Source organism: Pseudonaja textilis, chromosome 8 (assembly GCF_049901715.1).
Source record: "Pseudonaja textilis isolate UNSWEBS1 chromosome 8, rPseTex1.2, whole genome shotgun sequence".
Taxonomy (NCBI): domain Eukaryota; kingdom Metazoa; phylum Chordata; class Lepidosauria; order Squamata; family Elapidae; genus Pseudonaja; species Pseudonaja textilis.
The window spans coordinates 8,319,922-8,341,892 of NC_141997.1; the positions used below are offsets into that span (position 1 = coordinate 8,319,922).

Consider the following 21,971-nt stretch of genomic DNA (forward strand, 5'->3'; position numbering starts at 1 on the left):
GAATCCTGGTAAACATGACCAATAACTGATGATCTCTGAACAAAATTATTTTTTTCTTCTGTTCAACCATGTGTGATTCTTGAACATTGCTTGGACAAATCCCCGCAGTTTTCTTTGCAAGGTTTTTCAGAAGTGGTTTGCCATTGCCTGTTTTCTAGGGCTGAAAGTGACTGGCTCAAGATGGAATAAGAACTCAGTGCTATATTGTGTCTGAAATCCATGAGCCAAGGAGCCAAATAATCTGCTTTCTCCTTTGGAGCTTCAGCCATACTCCTCCTAGCAGCCTTATCCAGAAAGGGAAGGTTAAAGATTGGATAAAAAATTTCTAGTACCACAGGTCCAGTGATGAGCTTTTCAGGAAGTATTACTTTTTTCACTACTCGACAGGTGAACTGCCTCCTTTCTTTATTTAACTTACAAATGGCAGGACTCAACATCCCAAGGAACCTGTCCACTTTCTCAGGAATAACCAAACCTCTACCCAGATAACTTAAATGTGCTTTGCTAGCATGAACCTGAAAATGTCCTAACGTTTAGGTGAAGATGACTAGCATAGCAACAATGTAACCTAACAAAGTAAAAGCATCAAAATAATTTTTTGCAATCAATTAGAAATGTGAATTTTACAACATTTAAATAGAATAGTTTCTTTTAAAATCATGTATGGATAATCGTCAACTTACAACAGTTCATATAATGACTGAAGAGCACTGAAAAAATTGGCATGACCATTTTTCACACTTACAACCATTGCAGCATCTCCATGGTCACATGATCAAAATTCAGATACTTGGCAACTAACTCATATTTATGATGGTTGCAGTGTCCCAGGATTATGTAATCACTTTTTACAACTTCGGAGAAACAAAGTCAATGGAGAAGCCAGATTCATTTAATAATCACGTTATTAACTTAACAATTGCAGTCATTCACTTAACAACTGATGCAAAAAAGTCATAAAATTTAGCAAAATTCATTTAACTTAGCAACAGAAATTTTAGGCTCAATTGGAATTGTAAGTTGAGGTCTACCTTCCCACTGTTCTGCTGAGAAATCTTTCATGGCTTTCATTGTTCCATCTGTATATTTATGCTTTTTGAAAGGAACTTTATTATTACTTTTAAACCTGATAGCTCTGGCATGGAAGTTATTCTTTGTATAAAACATTAAAAGTAAGCTTTTCAAAATCATGAAATATTATATCTGGAAGACATTTGTTTCTTTATCCAATCTCCTTGCGCCAGCATAACTTTATTTTCATTGGATATTTGCAGCATATCTAAATTTGATGAACGATGCTGTTTCCTCTATGTCCACGACAACTCTGATGACTTTCAAATCTATTTTTCTACAGAGTGTCAGTGTAGTAGGTAAGAGGATTGTTTGTTTTGCTTTGCTTTGCTTTTACCAGTGATCAAAATAATTCATACAAAAGTTACAAACTTTGATACAGAACCAGCATGAGAAGGAATAAAACAAATAGGTTTTGTCTTCTTTTGCATTATTTATTCTACATCAATTTCAATAAATATGAACAGTGAAAAAAGTGATGAAAATATATAACCATTAATTGATATATTATGGGTGGCATGTTTTTTAATGCTTTTTTTCTAATTGTAAGGAAAAATATTCATAACATTCTATATTTCTATTTCATTTCAATGTTCTAGCTTTAATGAAAGATTTTAAAGAATGTTGATGATAGTATTTACGTGAAGTACTATTATTTGATTCTGTCTTAGAAAACAACGTTATTTGGACCTTTTCTGATTTAAAATAACAAGCACAATATTTATTAAGTACATTTTAAATTATGGAGTAATTTTGATGTAAAAACATTTTAGGGGATTCAAAATCATGCTTGTCTTAGTATTATGTAAGGAAATTTGTAAGACATGTTGATTTTCTTTGTATGAGTTATACATAAAATGTATAATTTTGGTTGAGCAGGCAAAACCAATACTTTTTTGCCTTTGATTGTGAGGTGTATATTGCTTTCAGATTCTGTGCTTTGGTTAAGGAGATCTTCATTGATGCTGTAGGAAATACCCTGGAACTTGAAGGAGAGATTGATGGTGATATATTAGAAGTAAGTTGCAATTACTGAGATAAAGAAACAGGTCTGTAATTCTGTTTGTTTCTATTATGTATACAAGGAATATTAATGTAAGAAATAAATAGCCTTTCAAATAAAGAGGAGTCAATCTGTACTTGCCTTTATACATTAAATAAGATTTTTTCTTTATAAATAAAATATTGTGCCTGCAATGTGACAGGAAAAAGTTATAGATTAATGACTTTCTTATAAAATAAAGTTGTAGTTTCTCTTTAACAAAACATTATATATTTTGCATCATCCTTAATAATCTATATATTTTTACAAAGTTCATCAGCCTCAATAGTTAAGCTTTTTTCCCTGAAAAATTGATCCCATGATTTTAATAATAGAAAACAAGCTGATAATTTGATATCAAAACTTGAGTAAAGATCCTTCAGATTTGAAAGTTTAAATGATTGATATGCTTAATATTTATATAGATTTGAAATAATAGTTACAGCAGACCTAATTATGTATTATTCAGTGCTCGCATACCTAAATCTCTTTATCCAAAACGAAAGAATATAGGAAACCAGTTTGATTCAAAGCCTCAGATCTGTGCTTCCCAAATTGCCTTATACTTGATTTCCTGATTTCTTCTATCTTTTGTAGAAAAGATGATAAAACTGTCCGATATGTAACTTCTAAAAACAGGGTAATATTTAATTCTGTAGTGCTTTAGGTCAGAGTTGCCTGTCTTGGCAACTTTAAGAAGCCTGGACTTCAATTCCCAGAATTTCCCAGCCAGCATGGTTGGTTGGGAAATTCTGAGAGTTGAAGTCCAGGCCTGTTAAAATTGCCAAGGATGGGAAATCCTTTTTTAGATTGTCTCTTAGGAGGCATTGAACTGCCCTTTCGCATTTTGCATTGATGATTTGAACTCTGGGATACTAAGATTGCTAAATAACAAACTATCTAAATAAGATTTATTAAGGACAACAAGAGCTGAAAATGGATGACAAAAGGGATTTTTTAAAGCAATTCCAGATAAAATGATATTTGAGCATATTATAGGAAATTTATAGGAAATTTATAAAGATCTTGTCTGCCAGAATATAGAGTTCTGGCTACATGGACTAAGTCAGTTGTGGTATAAACAGATCCTTGTTGGTTTACTTTTGACCCTTTTTTTAAAACTAGTATTTCATAACTTGTTAATTGTTTTATATGTGAAAGCCTAAAGTATGGCATAAAGAAGTATAAACTTTTGTTCATTAATTCACAAATCCTTGGCATTAACTTGTATGGACCGAGCACTGTTGGGGAGGGAATCCAGGGGTCTCCAGCGGTAGGGCGGTAGACAGAACGCTCATCCCACAGGAAGTATGGTGAAGCGACACAGGGGATGGGGTGGAGGTGCTGCTGCCGCGAGGCAATGCAAGGGATGGAGCGGTTGGTACTGAAAACAGTCAGCCATCACTTGCTCGCTGCCCTTTCTGAGTGGGAGCTGATATATTCCAGCCCCTCAGCTGGTGCACTCTGTGGCTCCGGAACCGGCTCCACTGGGCTTGCCATCCCAGCAGAAGCGCAACAGATGCATCAGCAGCAGAAGAAGGCTGGGGGGCACTTGATGCAGACCGCTGGACACACTGACTCTGTCCCACTGTCTGTTTTGGCTTGTGGCTGGAGAGCAGGTTACTGCTGGTCATCTTCTCAGCCCCCTCACGGGTCTTGCCCATGGCCTGCATGTGGAGCGTGTTCCCCTTGCACACCTGATGCATCTTGACCCCATTGTGGTCTGCTGCTACCACAGTTTGGTAGACCTGCTGCCGCCGTCACTCAACAAACCCACCCAGCCCAAAGAAGGTGAAGTGGCCATGTAGAAAGGGCATGAGTGTGGAAAGTCAGATCCCCATTGGTGGTATGGCTGCCCAGGCCTCAACCCTGCCCCCTGGGCATGCGCACAGGAGACAGCAAGCACATGCAGGCCCTGGCATCCCTGGGGACTGTGTTCTGAGTGCTTCCTTTCACCCAGGATGCCAGCCTCACATGCTCATCAACGCGCAAGCCCAGGGGGCAGGGCCAAGGCAGCACTGCAGATGTAAAGCCAGCCACTACCAGGTTGCATATCAGAGCCTGCTCAGCCTGAGTCAGACCGAGGTGCTGCAGGCCAGTCCTTCCCTGTTTCCACCCTTGAGTTTGACACCCCTGGCTTAGGGGGTTTAGTTGATTTGTCTGTTTGTTTACTCTTTGAGATGCTAATGCCTCCAAAAGTCCTATAATAAAACAGCTGTTGTTGAATTGTAAATAAGGTTTGACTACAATCTTTCTGCCTTAGCCAAGGTCATATAAAACAAATCAGTTTATTCTTTGTAAAAGATCAAAATGTTTTTATAGTATCAAATTTCTATGGGAATTTTTTAGAATCCTTTTTCTCTGACCTACTCTGATTTAGATTGATTGCTTAAGAAAATGGACTTGATGCCTATGTTCTGGATCCCAAGACCATGGAATTCTTGCACACAATGTTTTTACATTTGTGTCTTGAGATATTTTGCAGAAACTTGGGTGTGCTATCCTAGCATAAGTATATGAGGTTACATAATAAATGTGCTAAAATTAAATTCAGAGAAACATTAATTTGCCTTTTAGGCTTAAGCTACCTCTATACTGTACTGCTTTTTAGCTACAAAATATGGGGTGTGGCATTGTTTTATTACTGAGTAAGAATGCTGATCATATAACAACTCAGAAGAAAAAACAATGAATTGCTGAAGCATGAAAAGTAAAAGTGTTTGAAAGGTGAGGTATAGCAGTAATTCATATTAGAGTTTAAAAGGACTTTGCTATCATGCTCTATATGAAAAGAGAAAGCTTAAGGAAATTCAGGAAAAATTCAAGAATATACTGCAGACCTATTCCAGGGAAACTTATAGACATCTTTAATAAAGAATTGTTAATGTAAGTGAAATAAACTGACAATAGTAACATTGGGATAGACAAAAGTACTATCATTTTTAAATTGAAATATTTTTTAAATTTTTCTTCCTTTTTCAATTTACATATGAATTAGATTTTTTTGCTCTGTATATAATTAATATGATTTAACTACCAGTGAGTATTTTGTTGTTTATGCATATTAGTACAAGTGTTTCTTATTACAATTTCTATGATTCACACAGATGGATTTTATGTGAGAGTTTGTGTATTACCTAGATAAACTGTCTAGGTCAGGGGTCGCCAACCTTTTGGACCTCAGGGACCACCAAACTCATAATTTTAGATCCCAAGGATCGGTTCTGTGGGTGTGGCTTAATTTGTGGGTGTGGCTTGGTGGTCATGTGACTGGCTGGGCATGACTTGTATGTAAATATGATAAATATTTATATAAATATTGAATTTCTTATAAAAAAAAGAGCAAATTGTATCCAAAAATCAGGCAAAGCAGGCAGATTGAGTTGCTCACAGAATCACAGATTTATTCAGAGATCTATCTGTCTGCCATTGGCTAGCTCAGTCTGTCACATAATATTTGCTAGCAAGCAAACTCACAAAATTAACTTACAATACATCATGCATGTAAATATTGAATTTTTTATATAAAAAAGCAACTTTTACCCAAAATCAGGCAAAGCAGGCAGATTGAGTTGCTCACAGAATCATTCAGCTAGCTCAGTCTCTCAAATTTACTTGCCTTGAGTCTGCACTGAATTTGCTTGCAAGCAAATGTTCAGTCCTAAGGGAGGCACAGCCGAAGATCTAAAGACTAGCTAGAAAGCAAGAAATCCAACCATTTCCTGCTTCCTAGCTAATCTAAATCTCCTGGCACAGCAGAACAGATGATGGTCAGGAAAAAGGAAAAATAGCAATTTAGCAGGCAAGTTTACCGGGTAAGGAGTGAGTGGGCAGGGAGGGTTCCTGCGGGCCATGTGGGTGGCACAGCCTTGTGTTTCTGCGCAGCCTGGATTAATTGCTTTGTGGGGATTTAATTGCTTTGTGGGGGATTAATTGCTTTGTGGGAGTTCTCTTTGGCCACCAAAATTTTCTCACGGCCCACCAGTGGGACGTGGCCCACCGGTTGGTGACTGTTAGTCGAGGTAATACACAAATGTTTGAGAAAAGGCCTATAACGGGGTGTCAAACTCAATTTCATTGAAAGCCACATCAGGGGTGTGGTTGACCTTGTGGGGGGAAAAGGGCGCACGGCCAGCTCAACATCGCTCATTTTGGATGCCTGTGGTGGCCCGGGTGGGGTTGGGTGGGATCTACTGACTCCAGCAAAGGAAAGTGGGACCAGGGCAAGCACCAAACCCTTGTACACCACAGGAGCGTTGACGTCCCTCTTGGGCCACGGACCCCCGGATGGTGGTGTAGGCTTCTCAGATCCCTGGGCAGCAGGGGGCAAGTGCTCAATCACCCTCAAGCTCCCAGGGCACCAAGACCTCACAGCTCAGCCCAGCCCCACTCCCCCAAGGAAGTGGCTGCGCTTACCTCCTCCTCAAAGCTGCTGCTGTTCTGCTTGCTGTTGTTGGTCACATTGCTCATGGTGTGTGCAGGAAGGCCCACTCCCTCTCCTTGTGATGAGACCCAGACTGTCTACTATTGACTTCACCCCTTTCCTAAGAGGTCTCTAGGGGGTGTGCATAAGCGCACCAACATGCCGACCTTCCCTGTCCTATTGTTTCTTTTTATTTTTCTTATATGTATCCATTTCATGTATTCATAATTATGTTTATACTTTTACCTGTTATCTTATAATCGCTTGACAAAAATAAATAAATAAATAAATAAACAAACAAATAAATAAATAGAAGAATCACAGATAAAAGACCAAATACCTGCTTGCAGCTGTAGTTCTCGGAATGTTCATCTGTGAACTCATATTTCTTTCACTTCCCTTCTGGTCAATCTCAGGCTTTGACTTTGTCTCCTGTGTTGGCCTTAGCAACCAAAAATGTTCTGAACGGAGTTGCACCTATTAATTTGGTATTCATGAGATGAGATTCCCATCAAACATTTCTGTAAGCTCTTGAAAGTTCTGTATAATCCATGTATGTGAATTCACGGGTGACTATTTGACAACTGCAGTTACATATAAGTGATCAGTTTTTATAATAATTCAAAACTTCTGCTTGGTTCAATGAATAATTTGTGTAAGTTATGTCCATACAGCATCTCTTTTGAAGGACATTTTGCCACTATAGTGGTGTTTTAGAATGTGTCGCCATTGTGTACCAGATTTTTAAAACTGAAACTTTTTTCCCAGTTATAGATTTTTCTATATCCTGTGATCCAAAAGAATATAGAAATAAAATAAGCAAGCATGAATATAATCTATTTTCTATTATTCCATTTCTGCATTTTTCATTTTTCACTTCTTACATGAAAACATTTTTACCTACTATGGCACATCAATGTATTTGATCAGCTACTCTCTCTGTTGATTAGAAGCACTAGTTTTTTTCAATTACATAGCGGCCATCAAAGAAAATTAAACATTGCAAAAATGGTTGATTTGTAATGTCCAGAAATCTTGCTAAATTATAAGTCAATAAATTGTTAATCACATGTATTAAAATCAATTTGATGATTTTACAATTTTTTTTGATGTTTCTGAAGATTAATTTTGAATGTTATTTTCTTTTTTGCTTTCAGTATGAATATGACTATAATGAGAATGGAGATAGAGTTGTATTAGGGAAAGGAAGCTATGGAATAGTTTATGCTGGAAGAGATCTTAGCAATCAAGTTCGAATAGCCATCAAAGAAGTACCAGAAAAAGATAGCAGGTAAATCTTGATATTTTTCCTAATGCTTCTTGAAAGTATATTAATCTTGAGGACAGATTTTAACATTTATCCACATTTTCGAAGAGTATATGTAAATTATAAATTACTCTATGTCTTGATTATGAAATGCTAAGAAGGATACTATGAATTAATTTTAAGTCATTCCTTTATAGTAAGCAAATTACAGGTAAGTGTGCAGTGAAAGAAAAGTCACATTGATAAATGTTTTGAGATAATGGAAAAGTGAAGATCTAGATCAGTATAGTTTCATCCATTGGCATACTTTTGCCAATACAGCCATGAACTAAAATAAAGAGCAAATTCACATTGCTCCATGGTGGAGATGCAATAAAATTGCATCATCAAAATGAACTAGAAGATGTTGCAATTAGATATGCAGAGATAGGAAGGGAAAAATAAAATACATTAGCTGATTTTATAATTCATGAAAATATTCAGTATGTTTCTCTTAACTTGTTGCTTAGTTTAAATAGTTTTCCTTGTATCTCCTGGATAAAGAAGCAAAAGAATATGCTGTTTTTCAATTTACTGAGACCATATTTAACTGCATACGTTTACTGAAGCAGTAATCAATCATTGCAGATCCTTTGCTGCTTATTCTCTGACTTTGTTCTACTATTTTAAAAAACAGTAGTTACACATATAATTTAGAATGTGATTTATTTAGGCTAAAAGGTTTTCTTCTACTTTCTTAAGACTTCTCTTTTTCTTTATATATCTTCATGATAGATATTCTCAGCCACTGCATGAAGAAATTGCTCTTCACAAATATCTAAAACACCGAAATATTGTTCAGTATCTTGGTTCTGTTTCTGAAGATGGATATATTAAAATCTTCATGGAACAAGTGCCTGGTGGTTTGTATTCATTTAATCATATATTACAAATAAGTAGAAATCAGAAAGAACCCCAGGCTCAAATTATTTGTATTTTAAACATCTGCAAATGTATTACATTACCTCTACCATGTTTCCCTGAAAATGCGACCTATCCCAAAAACAAGCCATAGCCTGATTTTCACACCTGCGCCTATCCCAAAAATAAGCTCTAGTTATGCCCTGCCCATGTCTTGCTGTATGAGGTAGGGCGAGGCATAGGTGTTAATATCAAGCTAGGGTGGGAGCAATGGAGGTGCCCCATGTGCCCCACAACAGCTTACCTGATTTTGCCAGTGGAGCTGCTTGCAGAACACCATGAAGCTTGTTGCGCTGGTGGAGCCACTCATAGCACAATGCCATGAGGCTCATTGTCTTGCCATTGGAGCCTCTTGCGGCAGAAAGCTATGAGGTTGATTGTACCAGTGGAGCCACTTGCGGCAGAATGCCATGAGGCTCGCTGCACCAATGGAGCTGCTCATAGCACAGAGCTGCAAGGTTCATCTCACCGGTGGAGCCACTCGTGGCAGAACACCATGAGATTCATTGCGATTAGCTCCATTTCAAACCGTCCCCTTTGCAAGCAGACCAAGCTTCGTCTCCCTCCAGGCGAAAAGTGTTTGGGCAGCTACCATTGGCCCTGCCCTCTCCATCCCACTGTCTGCTTGCCCACGGCCTCAATCAGGGCCAAACTCTCAGGACACTCCAGCCTCCACCTGCCCTGCCAGATGTGTGAAGAGCCTTCATGAGGCGCTGTGGCTAAGAAGTGTCCCAGCAGTAGCTGCGCCAGTGGGCAAGATGGATGGAAGCCGAGGCATGCCAAGAACTTGGCCCATTGCAGCCGTGGGCAAGCAAACAGTGGGATAGACAGGGCGGGGCCAGCGGTAGCTGTGGTCCCACTCCCATCAACCCCCATGCTTGCCACCTCCTGCACTTAAAAAGAAGAAGACCTCCCCCAAAATAAGCCCGAGTGCTTATTTTCAAGCCCAAAAGAAAATAAGACTGAATCTTGTTTTCAGGGAAATACAGTAGTTATATTGCAATTGACTCAGTCCAGTTAAGATAATACATCTAACATCTCATGCTAAATCCATGATGTCCTTCCATATCCAGAGCAATTAATCTTAGATAAAAAGAATCAGGTTGCTAGAGTTATTAGATTCAGACACAAAATGTTGGTTTTGATTAGTGAATATTGCATTTCTGCAGATGATTGTCTAACAGTAATACTGTACTTATTTTTTGAGAACTTTATAAAATACATAAAAATCAAATTATATTGCATTTATAATGTGATTGATTTTACAGCTTATATATTTTTTCTTCTACAGGAAGTCTTTCTGCACTCCTTAGATCAAAATGGGGACCAATGAAAGAGCCCACCATTAAGTTTTATACCAAGCAGATACTAGAAGGTTTAAAATATCTCCATGAAAATCAGATTGTACACAGAGATATAAAAGTGAGCACATGTTATCATTGCAGTTTTAAAGAAATAAATATTTGAGGAGTGTTACCATTCCTCGAATGCTAGTAATCTTCATAAATTTCTTCTATGAATATCTAATAAGACCTGGAGCACTCCCATTCACCATTTCCCTATGGATTATCTTTGGACAGTAGGTTGAGATAGGGAAGGAAAAGCCCTTTGGCCCTGATCTGGAATAAGTGATGTGATATTAGAGGCAGAATTCAGACAGATTGTTTAACATAGTTCCTGGAGATTTGAATACATTACACTTATTTTCTATTTGTTTTTAGGGAGACAATGTTTTAATTAATACATACAGTGGAGTAGTAAAAATTTCTGATTTTGGAACTTCTAAACGCCTTGCAGGAGTCAATCCATGTACAGAAACATTTACAGGTAAGTACAGAAATGTCTTAGAATGTGTCTATTTTTCATTTTGTAGATAAAATCCTAATTGGTCACATATGGAATTTAGTATCAACAGTCAATGTATGCAGAAATAAATAGGGAGGATACAGAACAATATCCTTCAGTTAACTTTTCATCATTCTACCAATAATCTCACCAATGCTAAGAACACAAAAAAGAATATAGTAGTTTGGTGCTGGTAACGGAGAGTAATAATAGCTAATATATATACCAGGGAATAAAAACAATGGTGGTATGCAAACTAAAGTATTGTTTATCCAAACAGTCTGTGAGAAAACGTTTCTAAGAAAATAGAATAAAATTGGGTCTACTGAAATGCTGGTTTTTCAGCAAATACTACTTTTCAAATAAGGACATCTCTATAATCCAAGGACCTGGAAATGAGCTCCAAAGTGAGAAAGACAGGTTGATAGATCCCACTGTTAACTCATTTGATAGGTCCACTCATTTTATTGTCACCATCACAGGTGGTATGGACTAAATGCAAGTAACTGGCCCAAAGTCCATAATTGAATGGGATTTGAATATGGGACTTCCTGGTCCCAAATTCACATTGTAATAATTATGCTACCTTAGAATTTTATATTGTATCTATTCATTTTATGCATTTTTGCTATTATTAATAGACCAACACTTATGCCTTTTGTTTAAATAGGACTTTTACATTACTATTTTGATTTAAAAAGGAAAATAAATATTGCTGATACAAATACGGACTGGGACTTTGGATTGAATATGATTCTCTGTTAGAATATTATGAGAGCTAGAGTTAGCAGTGATGTTTGAAAAACTAATTTAAGAGGCATAGAGACTTATCTATCCAATAGCAGAAAATATGGTCTTGACCTATAACAAAACTTTTTTCTTCTGTTCAATTGTGTCCCATTGTCAGAGATTATCTGGACAAGTCCCTTGAATTTTCTTAGTAAGCTTTTTCAAGGAATTGTTTGTCATGGAGTGCTTCCTAGTATTGAGAAAATGACTAGACGAAGATTATTCAACTGCCTTCATACCTAAATTATTACTATAACTCACAGTCTCCTGGTTTCTAGCTCCTTAACTTGACAAGCCTCCAAGTAATATGTCCTCTGAAATAAAATCCAAGACATCCATCTTTCTTTAAAGTCTGTTTATTAGGAATATATCAAATTAGCAAGAACTTGGTATAATTCTGACTCTGTTTTTTTTTAGCTAAAAGGTTCTTTTAAATTTTTAAACATACATCAATATCATTTCATGAACAGTGTAGGGTCTGAGTATCATTTGTTTTGGTACAAAAATAGTATTGATATAGCTAATAATCACCACATTAATCAAACTTACATAATCTAATGTTATTATACATATCAGTACTAACACATAATCCTTCCTTTTTTCAATTATTCAATATTTGCTACATCCTTCTAATAGTAATAACATAATTACTGAGCAAAGATTCTCTTTCGAAATCTGATTTTATTCTCTAACATTCACTTTAAACATGTTAAGTAAAAATATGTATAATAATATTTCCCCTCTTTCTAATTTTTTCATCTATTCTAAATTTTAATACTACCACCTTGATCTAATGTTGTTATACATAACTATATCAGCACATGATCCTGGTTAGATTGTGGAATTACACCCAGTAAAAAGCAAAAGTTTGAAGCTTCCCCCAGAGTCACAATCTCCAATCAATTCTCAGTCCATCAGTCCAGTGACTCCAAACTCCACCTTCCTCCAGCTGCAGGCATTTTGTCTGTCCTCACGGGAAAGACATAACATTCCCCCTTTATCTCTATAACCCCCCTTTCAACAGCTGGAGAGTGGCGAGCCTGAAATACTATTAAATTCTTTTGCAGAAAGCCTAAAGAAGGTAAGAAAAGAGTAGACAAAAGCTAGAATAAAATATGGCCAAACATACGTTATCTTAAGGGTTGACAAACCAGTACACCAAACTGGCTCTATAAAACCTGTATGGTTTATAAAGAAGGTACAAAGTACATTTGACGTCATTACCAATTAAGAGAAGCAACAACTATCCGAAATATGTTATTCCCAGAGGTGAGATTCAGCCACTTCTGACCAGTTCGGGTGAACCAGTTGTTAAAATTCTTCCCAGTTTGGTGAACTGGCTAATCCCACACGGGCTGGTCCTGCCCCCACCCATTTTTAGGGCCATATTTAGAGCCATTTTTGGGTGAAAATGGCTGAAAAACAGTCCCCAAAACAGCCGAATAATGGGCCAAAAATGCCCCCCAAAATGGCTGTTTTCAGACTGTTTTCGGGCTGATTTTGGGCAAAAACAGCCAGAAAAATGGGCTGAAAAATGGCCCAAAAATGGTCAAAAACAGTCCAGAAAACGGGCTGAAAAACAGGCCAAAAATGAAGGAAGGGAAGGTAGGGAGGGATGGGAATGAGAAGGAAGGAAGGAAGGAAGGAAGGAAGGAAGGAAGGAAGGAAGGAAGGAAGGAAGGAAGGAAGGAAGGAAAAATCACTATTTACTATTCCATATATAATACAGAATGGTGAAATAAAATTGTCTGCATCTATCCTACTCATGTGCAAAGCAAACCTGCTGTGACTCAGTATTTGGATCTATACATGACAGGGGACCCTTCACAGAGCAAAAATTCAAAGTGTAGCTTATTTATCTTGGTCAGCAGCCTTGCCCCCAAACCTACTTGTTATGTAGAATCACATGTTGATTGCTCTGTTCCACAGCTTAGAAATAATTCATAATTCATAATTTTGCTTCCAAGGGATTACTCGGTCAAAGCTTCATCAGCACTTGAAGTGCTGTGTGCCTACAGTTATCTAATAGTAAAAGCCTTATCTTACAACTACTTGCACAATGAAGACATATTCACTCCTAAGAATAGACAGATGCTCTTCCATTACTAATGAATTTCATAGTGTTACCTTGCCATCCCTGAAATGATATAAAGTCTATTTTCATTATTCAGATTTTTTTTTTATACAATGATAGTTCAACACTTTAAAAGACGCTATGGGCTTACTGCCATGAAAGATGCCTTGAGGAACATGCCATTATGATATTATCTGCGCTGTACCTCCAGCCAGCTCAAGAGGTATCTTGAAGTTGTCATTAGCTGGTTTGCCCTCTTCTCTCAACACAAATCTCATAATGTTGCTGACAATGACAGAATCGGGACATGGCATCTGCCCAGCTTCAGTGGGCTATTGATGCTGTTGCAGGCATGCCTTCCTACATTTGGTCCATTGGCCTTAGTCATCCACAGGAACTAATCCAGCTTTAGTTTAGTCTCTTTCAGAATTGCCTACACAGAAGTATTGTCAATCCTTCTCCTTCTGCTTTGTATTTATTATTTTTGGGGTGCAAATGGGCTTTAACTGTAAATTGCTTCTGAGGAATCAATGGGATTTATTGCCTCTGACACCACAGGTGTGAAATGTTGGCTGTTATGACACAATATATTGCTTTTTAATAAGCTCAGCCTCCAATGTCTTACTTTCCTTGGTGATGGGAACAAAATGCTTTACTGGAGGGGGGGCATTTACACCAGGAAATTGAGGGTTGGTTAACCTTTTCATTTCTGGAGGTGTTGCATATAGGCCCAAGGCCTGTGGAAAGAGAGATTGGCAAGGCTGAGCGTGATGAATGATGACAAGTTGGCCACACCCGCCCAGTCACATGATCACCCAGCCATGCCTACTCAGCCAGTCATTGGGGCGGACATTTGTACTACCAAGGTTCATACTGACTGCTTCAAGCTTTACCAATCTGATGTTCTTTAGATTCCTAAGGCTGGGTTTCAAGAAAATTTTGAAAACTGCAGTCCAGCACATGTGAAATGACCAAAACTGGTCTCTGTGCAAACAAAATTACAAAGGCAAATTCGTATTCATTGGGGCAGATTCACTGGGGCCTGGGTGGGAATGGTGGCTTTGGTCTTTCAAATCTCATAATGTATTTGAAGGCATTTAAGCTTTCATAAAATCTTTTATCAGCCTTGCCAGTATTTTATATCTTCTATTTTATGCAATATTCTTAGAAGTTCTGCCAAAATATACTTACCAATTCATTTATAGTTCAGATTTTATTAGAGCTTATGTTCAAATAAATGTTAAGTTAGGATTTCTATATCAAATATTAAGCAAAAACAAAAGAAACTGTTCTTATATAGACTCCTTTTTCAATGAAAAAAAAGATTTGCAACTCAAAGTATTTTTTTCAATTTATTTCTTTTTTCTGTTTTTTAACAGGATGCTGTTATACAATGTCAAATAATTCTTAACAATCTTTTTGCTTTTATTGTTTTCACTACTTTTGAATAATGTCTTCCTATTTAATAATGAACAAATTGGTAAAGAGTTTAAGCTGTAGACTTTTATTAATAATATAAGTTTTGGCTTTTTATGTTTTCCTTTTTAATCTGTGTTGTGAATTGCCCTGGAACTTAGCTATTTAAAAAATAGCAAAAGAGAATGAAACCTTGTTTGCTCCTATTCTTCAGTACTTGTTTTAAAATGACATCATCATCATTGTTGTTATATTATATTCTGCCTTTATTAATTTTAAGTAGCTCTAGGTGGTGAATATATATAGTCTTCCTTCTCCTCACTTCTTTTATTAATTGGATTAATTCATATTCCTCACTCTTTTCTCCTCATGATTAAATTCATAGATTTCCACACTTCATAGTTGTCACCGGATGGACCATATATTTTGATGTCTGCTGTCAATCATGTGTTGATGAATTGATATGTCACATTGATATGCCATTTGTAGTACCTTTGTTAATGATAAGGACAGTAATAATCCATTTTGGCAACTTTTAGTGAGGACAAACAGGACCAGAACTCAATTTTAGTTCTAGTGTGCTCTTACAATTTTATTGGAGATAAATAACATCCTTATAAGCCATCATATTGGTCCCTTCTGTTCTGACCTAGGCTTCATAAAATCATGAAACACTCCCTGTCCCAACAAAACCCCTTTTTATTTGACTAATATAAATTCCTATCATTCATATCCAGCAAAGTCCCAGCAGTCTTTCAAGGGTGAATTGCAACCACAGACCTTATTAAGCTTGGAGAGGTGCCAGGCCAATAGCTTCCAAGTGCAACGCTGAACAAGAAATACTTGGCAAGGAGTCTCTCTGAGTCACGAACAAATCTTCAAGTTAATTAAATGAACTATTTGTCTCCTGCAAACACCACCCCCCTTTCGCTCCTCTTTATTCCCTATGGGAGGGGCTGTTCATTGTCTACCTGTGCCTTTACTCTCAAGTCTACTCTTGTTCCTTAACTGTTCCCTTCTCCTGGCAGCTCTGTGCATGCACACATTTGGAACAGGCTCCAGCTGTTCTGCCCCACTGATCTCTGACTCTGAAGGCAGCTGATAACTGTTGGACGGCCCTGGTCTCATCTCTGCCTCCGACACAGGGCACTCATCAGAGCTTTCTTCAGACTCCAGGACTGGCCCATGTTCCTCCCCAACCTCCTCACTGTTTGAGTCTGCCACCATCTCCACTGGCCACTGGTGGGCCACAACACCTTCTGCCTACTTTATTTGTATAAGTATTATTCGTACAAGCAATAATAAGTACCCACCTTCATTGCTGATCAGATTATAATATATGAGACCTCTTGGCTTTTTCTACAAACCAATTATACTTAGAATCCAAATAGGTTTAATATAGTCTGTTGTTATTCTCTCTCTCTCTCCCTCTCCCCCCCTCCCCCCCCAACAGTAATTTGCTAATAGTCCCAGTAAAATCCTGAGAAAATTACTGCTGGATAAACGGTACTGTATTACAACTTTTAAAAAATTACACCTATTATTATAAAGGATAGTATCTTAGAACAAGTTTAAAATTAATCCAGGATTTAGAGAATGATTTGATGACATGAAATGCCATGGCTTTATTGAAGTTGCATAAGTGAAAAATCTGGCCAACAACTTGGATAATATTCACTAGAATATATTCACTGAACATAAATTCCATTCAATTCAGGAATATATAAATAAATATAGGTATAATTTAACTTTTTACACAAACATCTATTAATTTATAAGTTTGGTATTCATAGCAGATTTTTTTTCTAGTACAATATCATTGTACAAAGTTGAATAATTAAGCTTTTGTTATATGCAGAAGCCGAGAAGATGCACTGAAGCATACTTTTTCAATATTATTGGAAGGAACTTTTTCTTTTCCACATGTATTGGCAAATATCTAAACAAATTGTAGTAAAATAGTCTAGCAGTCAAACCTAGCAATATTTACACTGGTCCACTTGTTAACTTCATCTGTGAATATTGAAAGAGAATAGTCTGTTCACATAATACTTCTTTTATCCTCCCTAGGTACTTTGCAGTATATGGCCCCAGAGATTATTGATAAGGGCCCTCGAGGATATGGGGCACCAGCTGATATATGGTCCCTGGGATGTACTATCATTGAAATGTCAACAGGAAAGGCTCCATTTCATGAACTTGGGGAGCCACAAGCAGCCATGTTCAAAGTAAGAACTGAATTGAGACTGAGAACAGAAGTTATCTAGATATGTTCACCTTTCCTGTTAAGTTAGGAGATGTACAACAGTTTTTCAACTACTAAATGTACTAACTTGTCATCACAAACAGCCCATGTAGAATAAAATATAGTTATGAAAGTTCTTTGTTACAAGGACATAAACTAGTCTTACAAAACAGCCTTTTTGCAAGAAGTGAATTTACGTAAGAAATAACATTGAAAGAAAGTACTGCTGCATTTGCAATGTGAAAAATGAAAAATTAAGTCTATATACAAATTGATAGAGCTGTAAACTTGGCAAGTCTGCTTTCAGAGTGATCTATAAACACAAATTCTGGTTTAATTAGGTTAAGATTTTCAGGCTCTAATCCTTCTAGCCCTCATTTATCCAGTCAGTCCTTATTCAAGACAAAGACCCATAAATGTAGTTTCTTGCTAGTCACATCTACCCGAACCACTAGACCGGGGAGGCAAGGAATGTTTGGGTCCTATCCCCTAGAACAGGAGTAGGGAAACTTGGCTGTTTTATCACTTATGGACTTCAACTCCCAGAATTCGTGAGTGAGCCATAAAAGGTTCCCCATCCCATATACAATTTGTATATTAAACAGTCCCATTCAAGTCAAAAATTGATTTCCCCCACAACTGAAAAACCAATAGGCCAGGGATGGGGAACCTTTTATGGCTCACTCAGGAATTCTGGGAGTTGAAGTGCATAAGTGTTAAAACAGCCAAGTTTCCCTACTCCTGCCCTAGGAAGATACATCTGGCGGGACCCAGAAGAAGGGCCTTCTCCATGGTGGCTCCGTCTCTCTATCATTCCCCCAAACATTAGACTGGCCCGCACTCTAACACTCTTTTGGAAGGCGCTGAAAACTTTCTGTCAGCAGGCCTGAAGAACCATTAAATGGTTTGTATGAGTGTGTGTTGTCGCCAGGGTGGAGGATTATTATTTTACTAATTTGTTCATTTTGTTATTCCTCGTTTATTATTTTTATTCCTTTTATATAATTTTTGTATCCATTTAAGCCGCCTTGAGTCACTATGTGCGAATAGACGGCAATATAAAATTTCTAAAATAAATAAATAAATCAGAGTGTGACCTTTTCTTTTTCTTACATGTCAAGTTTTTTATTTTATATTACTTATATATATGTCAGTGCATGAACAGTGTGATTGGATACCATGCACTTAGTACAAATAGACATGTTGTAACTCCTAATTATTACATTTCATTTTCATTATATCATATTGTTTAAACTTATCTAATACTGCCACCATTCAATTTCTTGAGCTCCCTCTTATTATTGCGTATATCTTGTTATATTAAAATATGTATATTGTTGTTCCCCTCTTATTTCTATTTCCATTCTTTCTTATTTGTCCCATTAGTTCATTTAAGCATACATAACATTTCTTTTCACCATTATTCATTATCCTGTCTTATATTTAATATTTTTTTAAAAAAAATAAAAATTCCATCATGCTTTCAAAATCCCAAATATCCAACACTACTAATCAATCCAAATATTAACAGTATTCAATCGATCCCGGGATTACATCTCCAACTCCCCACAATTTCTAATCCTTAAAAGTTTGAAATTCACAATATATTTTAACACAGTGCTAATATTGATACAATTAAATTCCCTAATCCTAAACTTCCACCTTCTACCCTTATTTTTAATTAAAGTAAATTCTATTTTTCTATTAGTATATATGCTACTGTTTTCCTTATTTATATTTTATATTTTGCCATTTTACTAATGCATTTTATCGCTATCTATCATCTCTTGGTCTTTTTGGAGTTCCATCATCTGTTAACTTTTTATTCACCTTTGAATACCCATCTATAAGTCATTCTTTTTTTTGAAGATATTTTTGTTTGCTTTTTTGAAGAGATTTTCTTTTTTTAAAGAGATTTTGCTTTTTTTCCTTTATCCTTTTAAAATATTATCTACTTGACTCAAACTTATCAGTCCTTTCTCTCCATTATCTTTATTTTTTTGCATCTCACTTCGATTTTTCTCTTCCACTGCCTCTTCTAATTTCTGATCCATTTCCCCAATATCTTGTTTCTCTTCCCCCCACCCCACCCCATTGCTGCTAACCTTCTACACTCAGTTCTTTATCTTTAGGCAAAGCCCTTGTCTCCTTATTGTTCTTTATGGTTTCACACATATTTTTAAGCATCAAAATTATTTCTTCATATCCCTCTAGTAACCCCTGGTAATCCATTCTATTACCATCCAGTAAAAATTGCTCAATATACCTCTGTAATTCCAATGACTCAGGATTCAAACTCTCCCCTCAAGCTACCGTGTTTCTCATATAATAAGGCCGGGTCTTATTTTTTTTTGAGCCCCGAAAAAATGGCTAGGCCGTCTTTTGGGGGGGGTGACTTAATTCCCCCCCTTGCATCTTCAGGCGGGCGGGCAGCGATGGCTTGGATGTTGACCTCGGTGTTTGGGGTCAACACAGGCAGCACCATATCCGGGTGTGCAACAAAAGTACTTCCTAAAGGCAAGCCCCCCCACCATTCCCCCCCATTTCGCATGTTTTAATATAGGCCTTAATTTGGGAGAAGGGGCTTAATTTCATTTCATGCCTATAAAACATGCTGGGACTTCCTATTGGGGGAGGCCATATTGCTGGAGAAACAGGGTAGTTATTAGTAAAACTTAATCATTCTCATAGTTATGTCTCCAAAATCCCCTAAGTTTATAATTTTTAAAATTCTTTAGTCTTTTAGTCTTTTAATTGTCCAATTATTTGTCTTCCCAATTTTCCAAATTTTAAAGTCTTATTTAATTTTCCTTCTTCTCTCTTTTCTTCTATTTCTTTCCTTCTTTGGCCTTATGTGATTTCTGTCAGATAGTATTAATCGTGTAAATCCAAATTGATCCACTGTATTTTCTCCAATCTTTTGAGTCCTCAGTCCAATAACCAATTTCAATAGTGTTTAGTTATTAACAATTTAGTTCATCTTTAAAATCTTAAAAAAGGAAGTGAAACTCAGTAATTCAAAATATCCAAATCGCCTTCTGAAATAAAGTCAAGGTCATACACTTTCATTAGAGGGTCTCACGCTTCTTCTTCCAGTAGATGGCACTCCTTCCAAGTTCCAGCATTAAACAGTATATCAAAAACAGTTGGTTTCCCAGTAAATCCTGGGGGGTTGAGACACTACAAATATAAGGGACAATTCCTCCCAAGGATCACCTTTCAGGTTGTTCAGCTATTTTCCAGGTTTTCTATATTTTAAAGTTTCCTTTAAGCATTCTTTCGTCTCTTAAAATAGTGTTGGTTTTTAAGTGGGTAATTCCAGCATTTCAAAGAGTGCTAGGTTGCTGCTGTTTGTTTTTTTAATAGTTGTGAGCCTCTCGTTTCCTAGATATTCTTTTGGAGTTAGAATAAAAAGAATTATTCTCACCAAGTTCACCAAAGTCTGCTCCTGCATAGTGCTTAGATGGTCATCTCTCCCAGTTTCATGGCAGCCATCTTGGACCCACTGAGATACCTCATGCAATTGCTTCCCCACCCCATCCTGCCATGCCGGGTCACTTACCTTGCAAAGATCTAATGAGCTGTCTCCTCTCAGCTGAGCAAGATCATGCCCTCCCCCAAGCTTACAGTCTCCATGCAAAACATGGGATGTTTTGAGGCAGCATGATTTTTCTCCAACACAGTGTCCTATTAGCTTGCAAATGTTTTGAGTGAAGACTGGAAGCTTCTGAGAGCCATGATCTCAGGCAACTTCAGGCACCCATCTACTTTTGCAGAGAATGGTGGGCTGAAGTTGTGCAAGATCATGGTGCCCAGAACATTTTACTCTTGACGTGTGAAAAGCATTTGCAAGTTGATTGAATGCTGGAAGAGAAATCATCTCACTCTCAAACCAAGGCAGAGAGGAGATAGATCTTCACAGTTTGTAATACAGTTTATTTTTTAATTTTTATTTGTCAACTGCTTACAAAATAATAGGTATAAGTAAAAACATAGTTATGAATACATGGATACATATAAGAAAAATAAAAAAATATGTAAAAGAAACAATAGGACAGGGATGGTAGGCACGTTGGTGCGCTTATGCACGCTCCGTACAGGCCTCTAAGGAAGGAGGTGAGGTCAATAGTAGACAGTCTAAGGTTAAAGTTTTGGGGGTTTGCGGAAAAAAACACAGAGTCAGGTAGAGTATTCCAGACATTGACCACTCTGTTGCTGAAGTTGTATTTCCTGCAATCAAGTTTGGTGCGATTAACCTTGAATTTGTATCTATTGTTTGCTCTTGTGTTGTTATGGTTGAAGCTGAAGTATTTATTAACTGGTAGGACATTGCAATGTATGATTTTATATACTATACTTAGATCGGACCAAAGGCATCGTAGTTCTAGGTTTTCTAGGTCTAGAATTTTGAGTCTGGTGGCATAAGCATAAGCTTCAATTAATTGAAAAACTTTTATTTCTCACTTTTATTAGTTTAATGCACACAATGAAACAATCCAATTTTGGATTAATTTTTAATGTTCAAATAACGCAGGCTACCTTTATTACTTACAGGTTGGGATGTTCAAAATTCACCCCGAAATCCCTAAATCACTTTCTGCTGAAGCTAAAGCTTTTATCTTACTTTGTTTTGAACCTGATCCAAACAAACGTGTTACAGCATCTGATTTATTTAAAGACTCATTCTTAAAGCAAGTGAACAAAAGCAAGAAAAATAGAATTGCATTCAAACCTTCAGGTAAAACAAAAAAGTCAGTATATCTACAGCACAGCTAAGAATTATGTAAGAATAATTAGATAAAATTGATTGATTTCCAGATGTGGCAAGAATTATAATTC

General features: G+C 36.9%; 1 protein-coding gene across 9 annotated transcripts in view; it reads left to right on the top strand.

Annotated features, from left to right (window-relative positions):
- The window catches only part of MAP3K15 (mitogen-activated protein kinase kinase kinase 15), an 87,136-nt gene that overhangs the window by 44,612 nt on the left and 20,553 nt on the right, over positions 1-21,971 (top strand). For all 9 annotated transcript variants that reach the window (XR_015744531.1, XM_087938231.1, XM_026714180.2 and 6 more), the window contains 8 exons: positions 1,275-1,370; positions 2,002-2,089; positions 7,694-7,827; positions 8,578-8,705; positions 10,055-10,185; positions 10,485-10,590; positions 16,958-17,115; positions 21,687-21,870. Coding sequence is in view for 8 of the 9 variants with exons in the window: in XM_087938231.1 (XP_087794357.1) it covers positions 1,275-1,370; positions 2,002-2,089; positions 7,694-7,827; positions 8,578-8,705; positions 10,055-10,185; positions 10,485-10,590; positions 16,958-17,115; positions 21,687-21,870 (1,025 nt within the window). In the remaining variant the exon portion in view is untranslated. The remainder of the gene's footprint in view (positions 1-1,274; positions 1,371-2,001; positions 2,090-7,693; positions 7,828-8,577; positions 8,706-10,054; positions 10,186-10,484; positions 10,591-16,957; positions 17,116-21,686; positions 21,871-21,971) is intronic.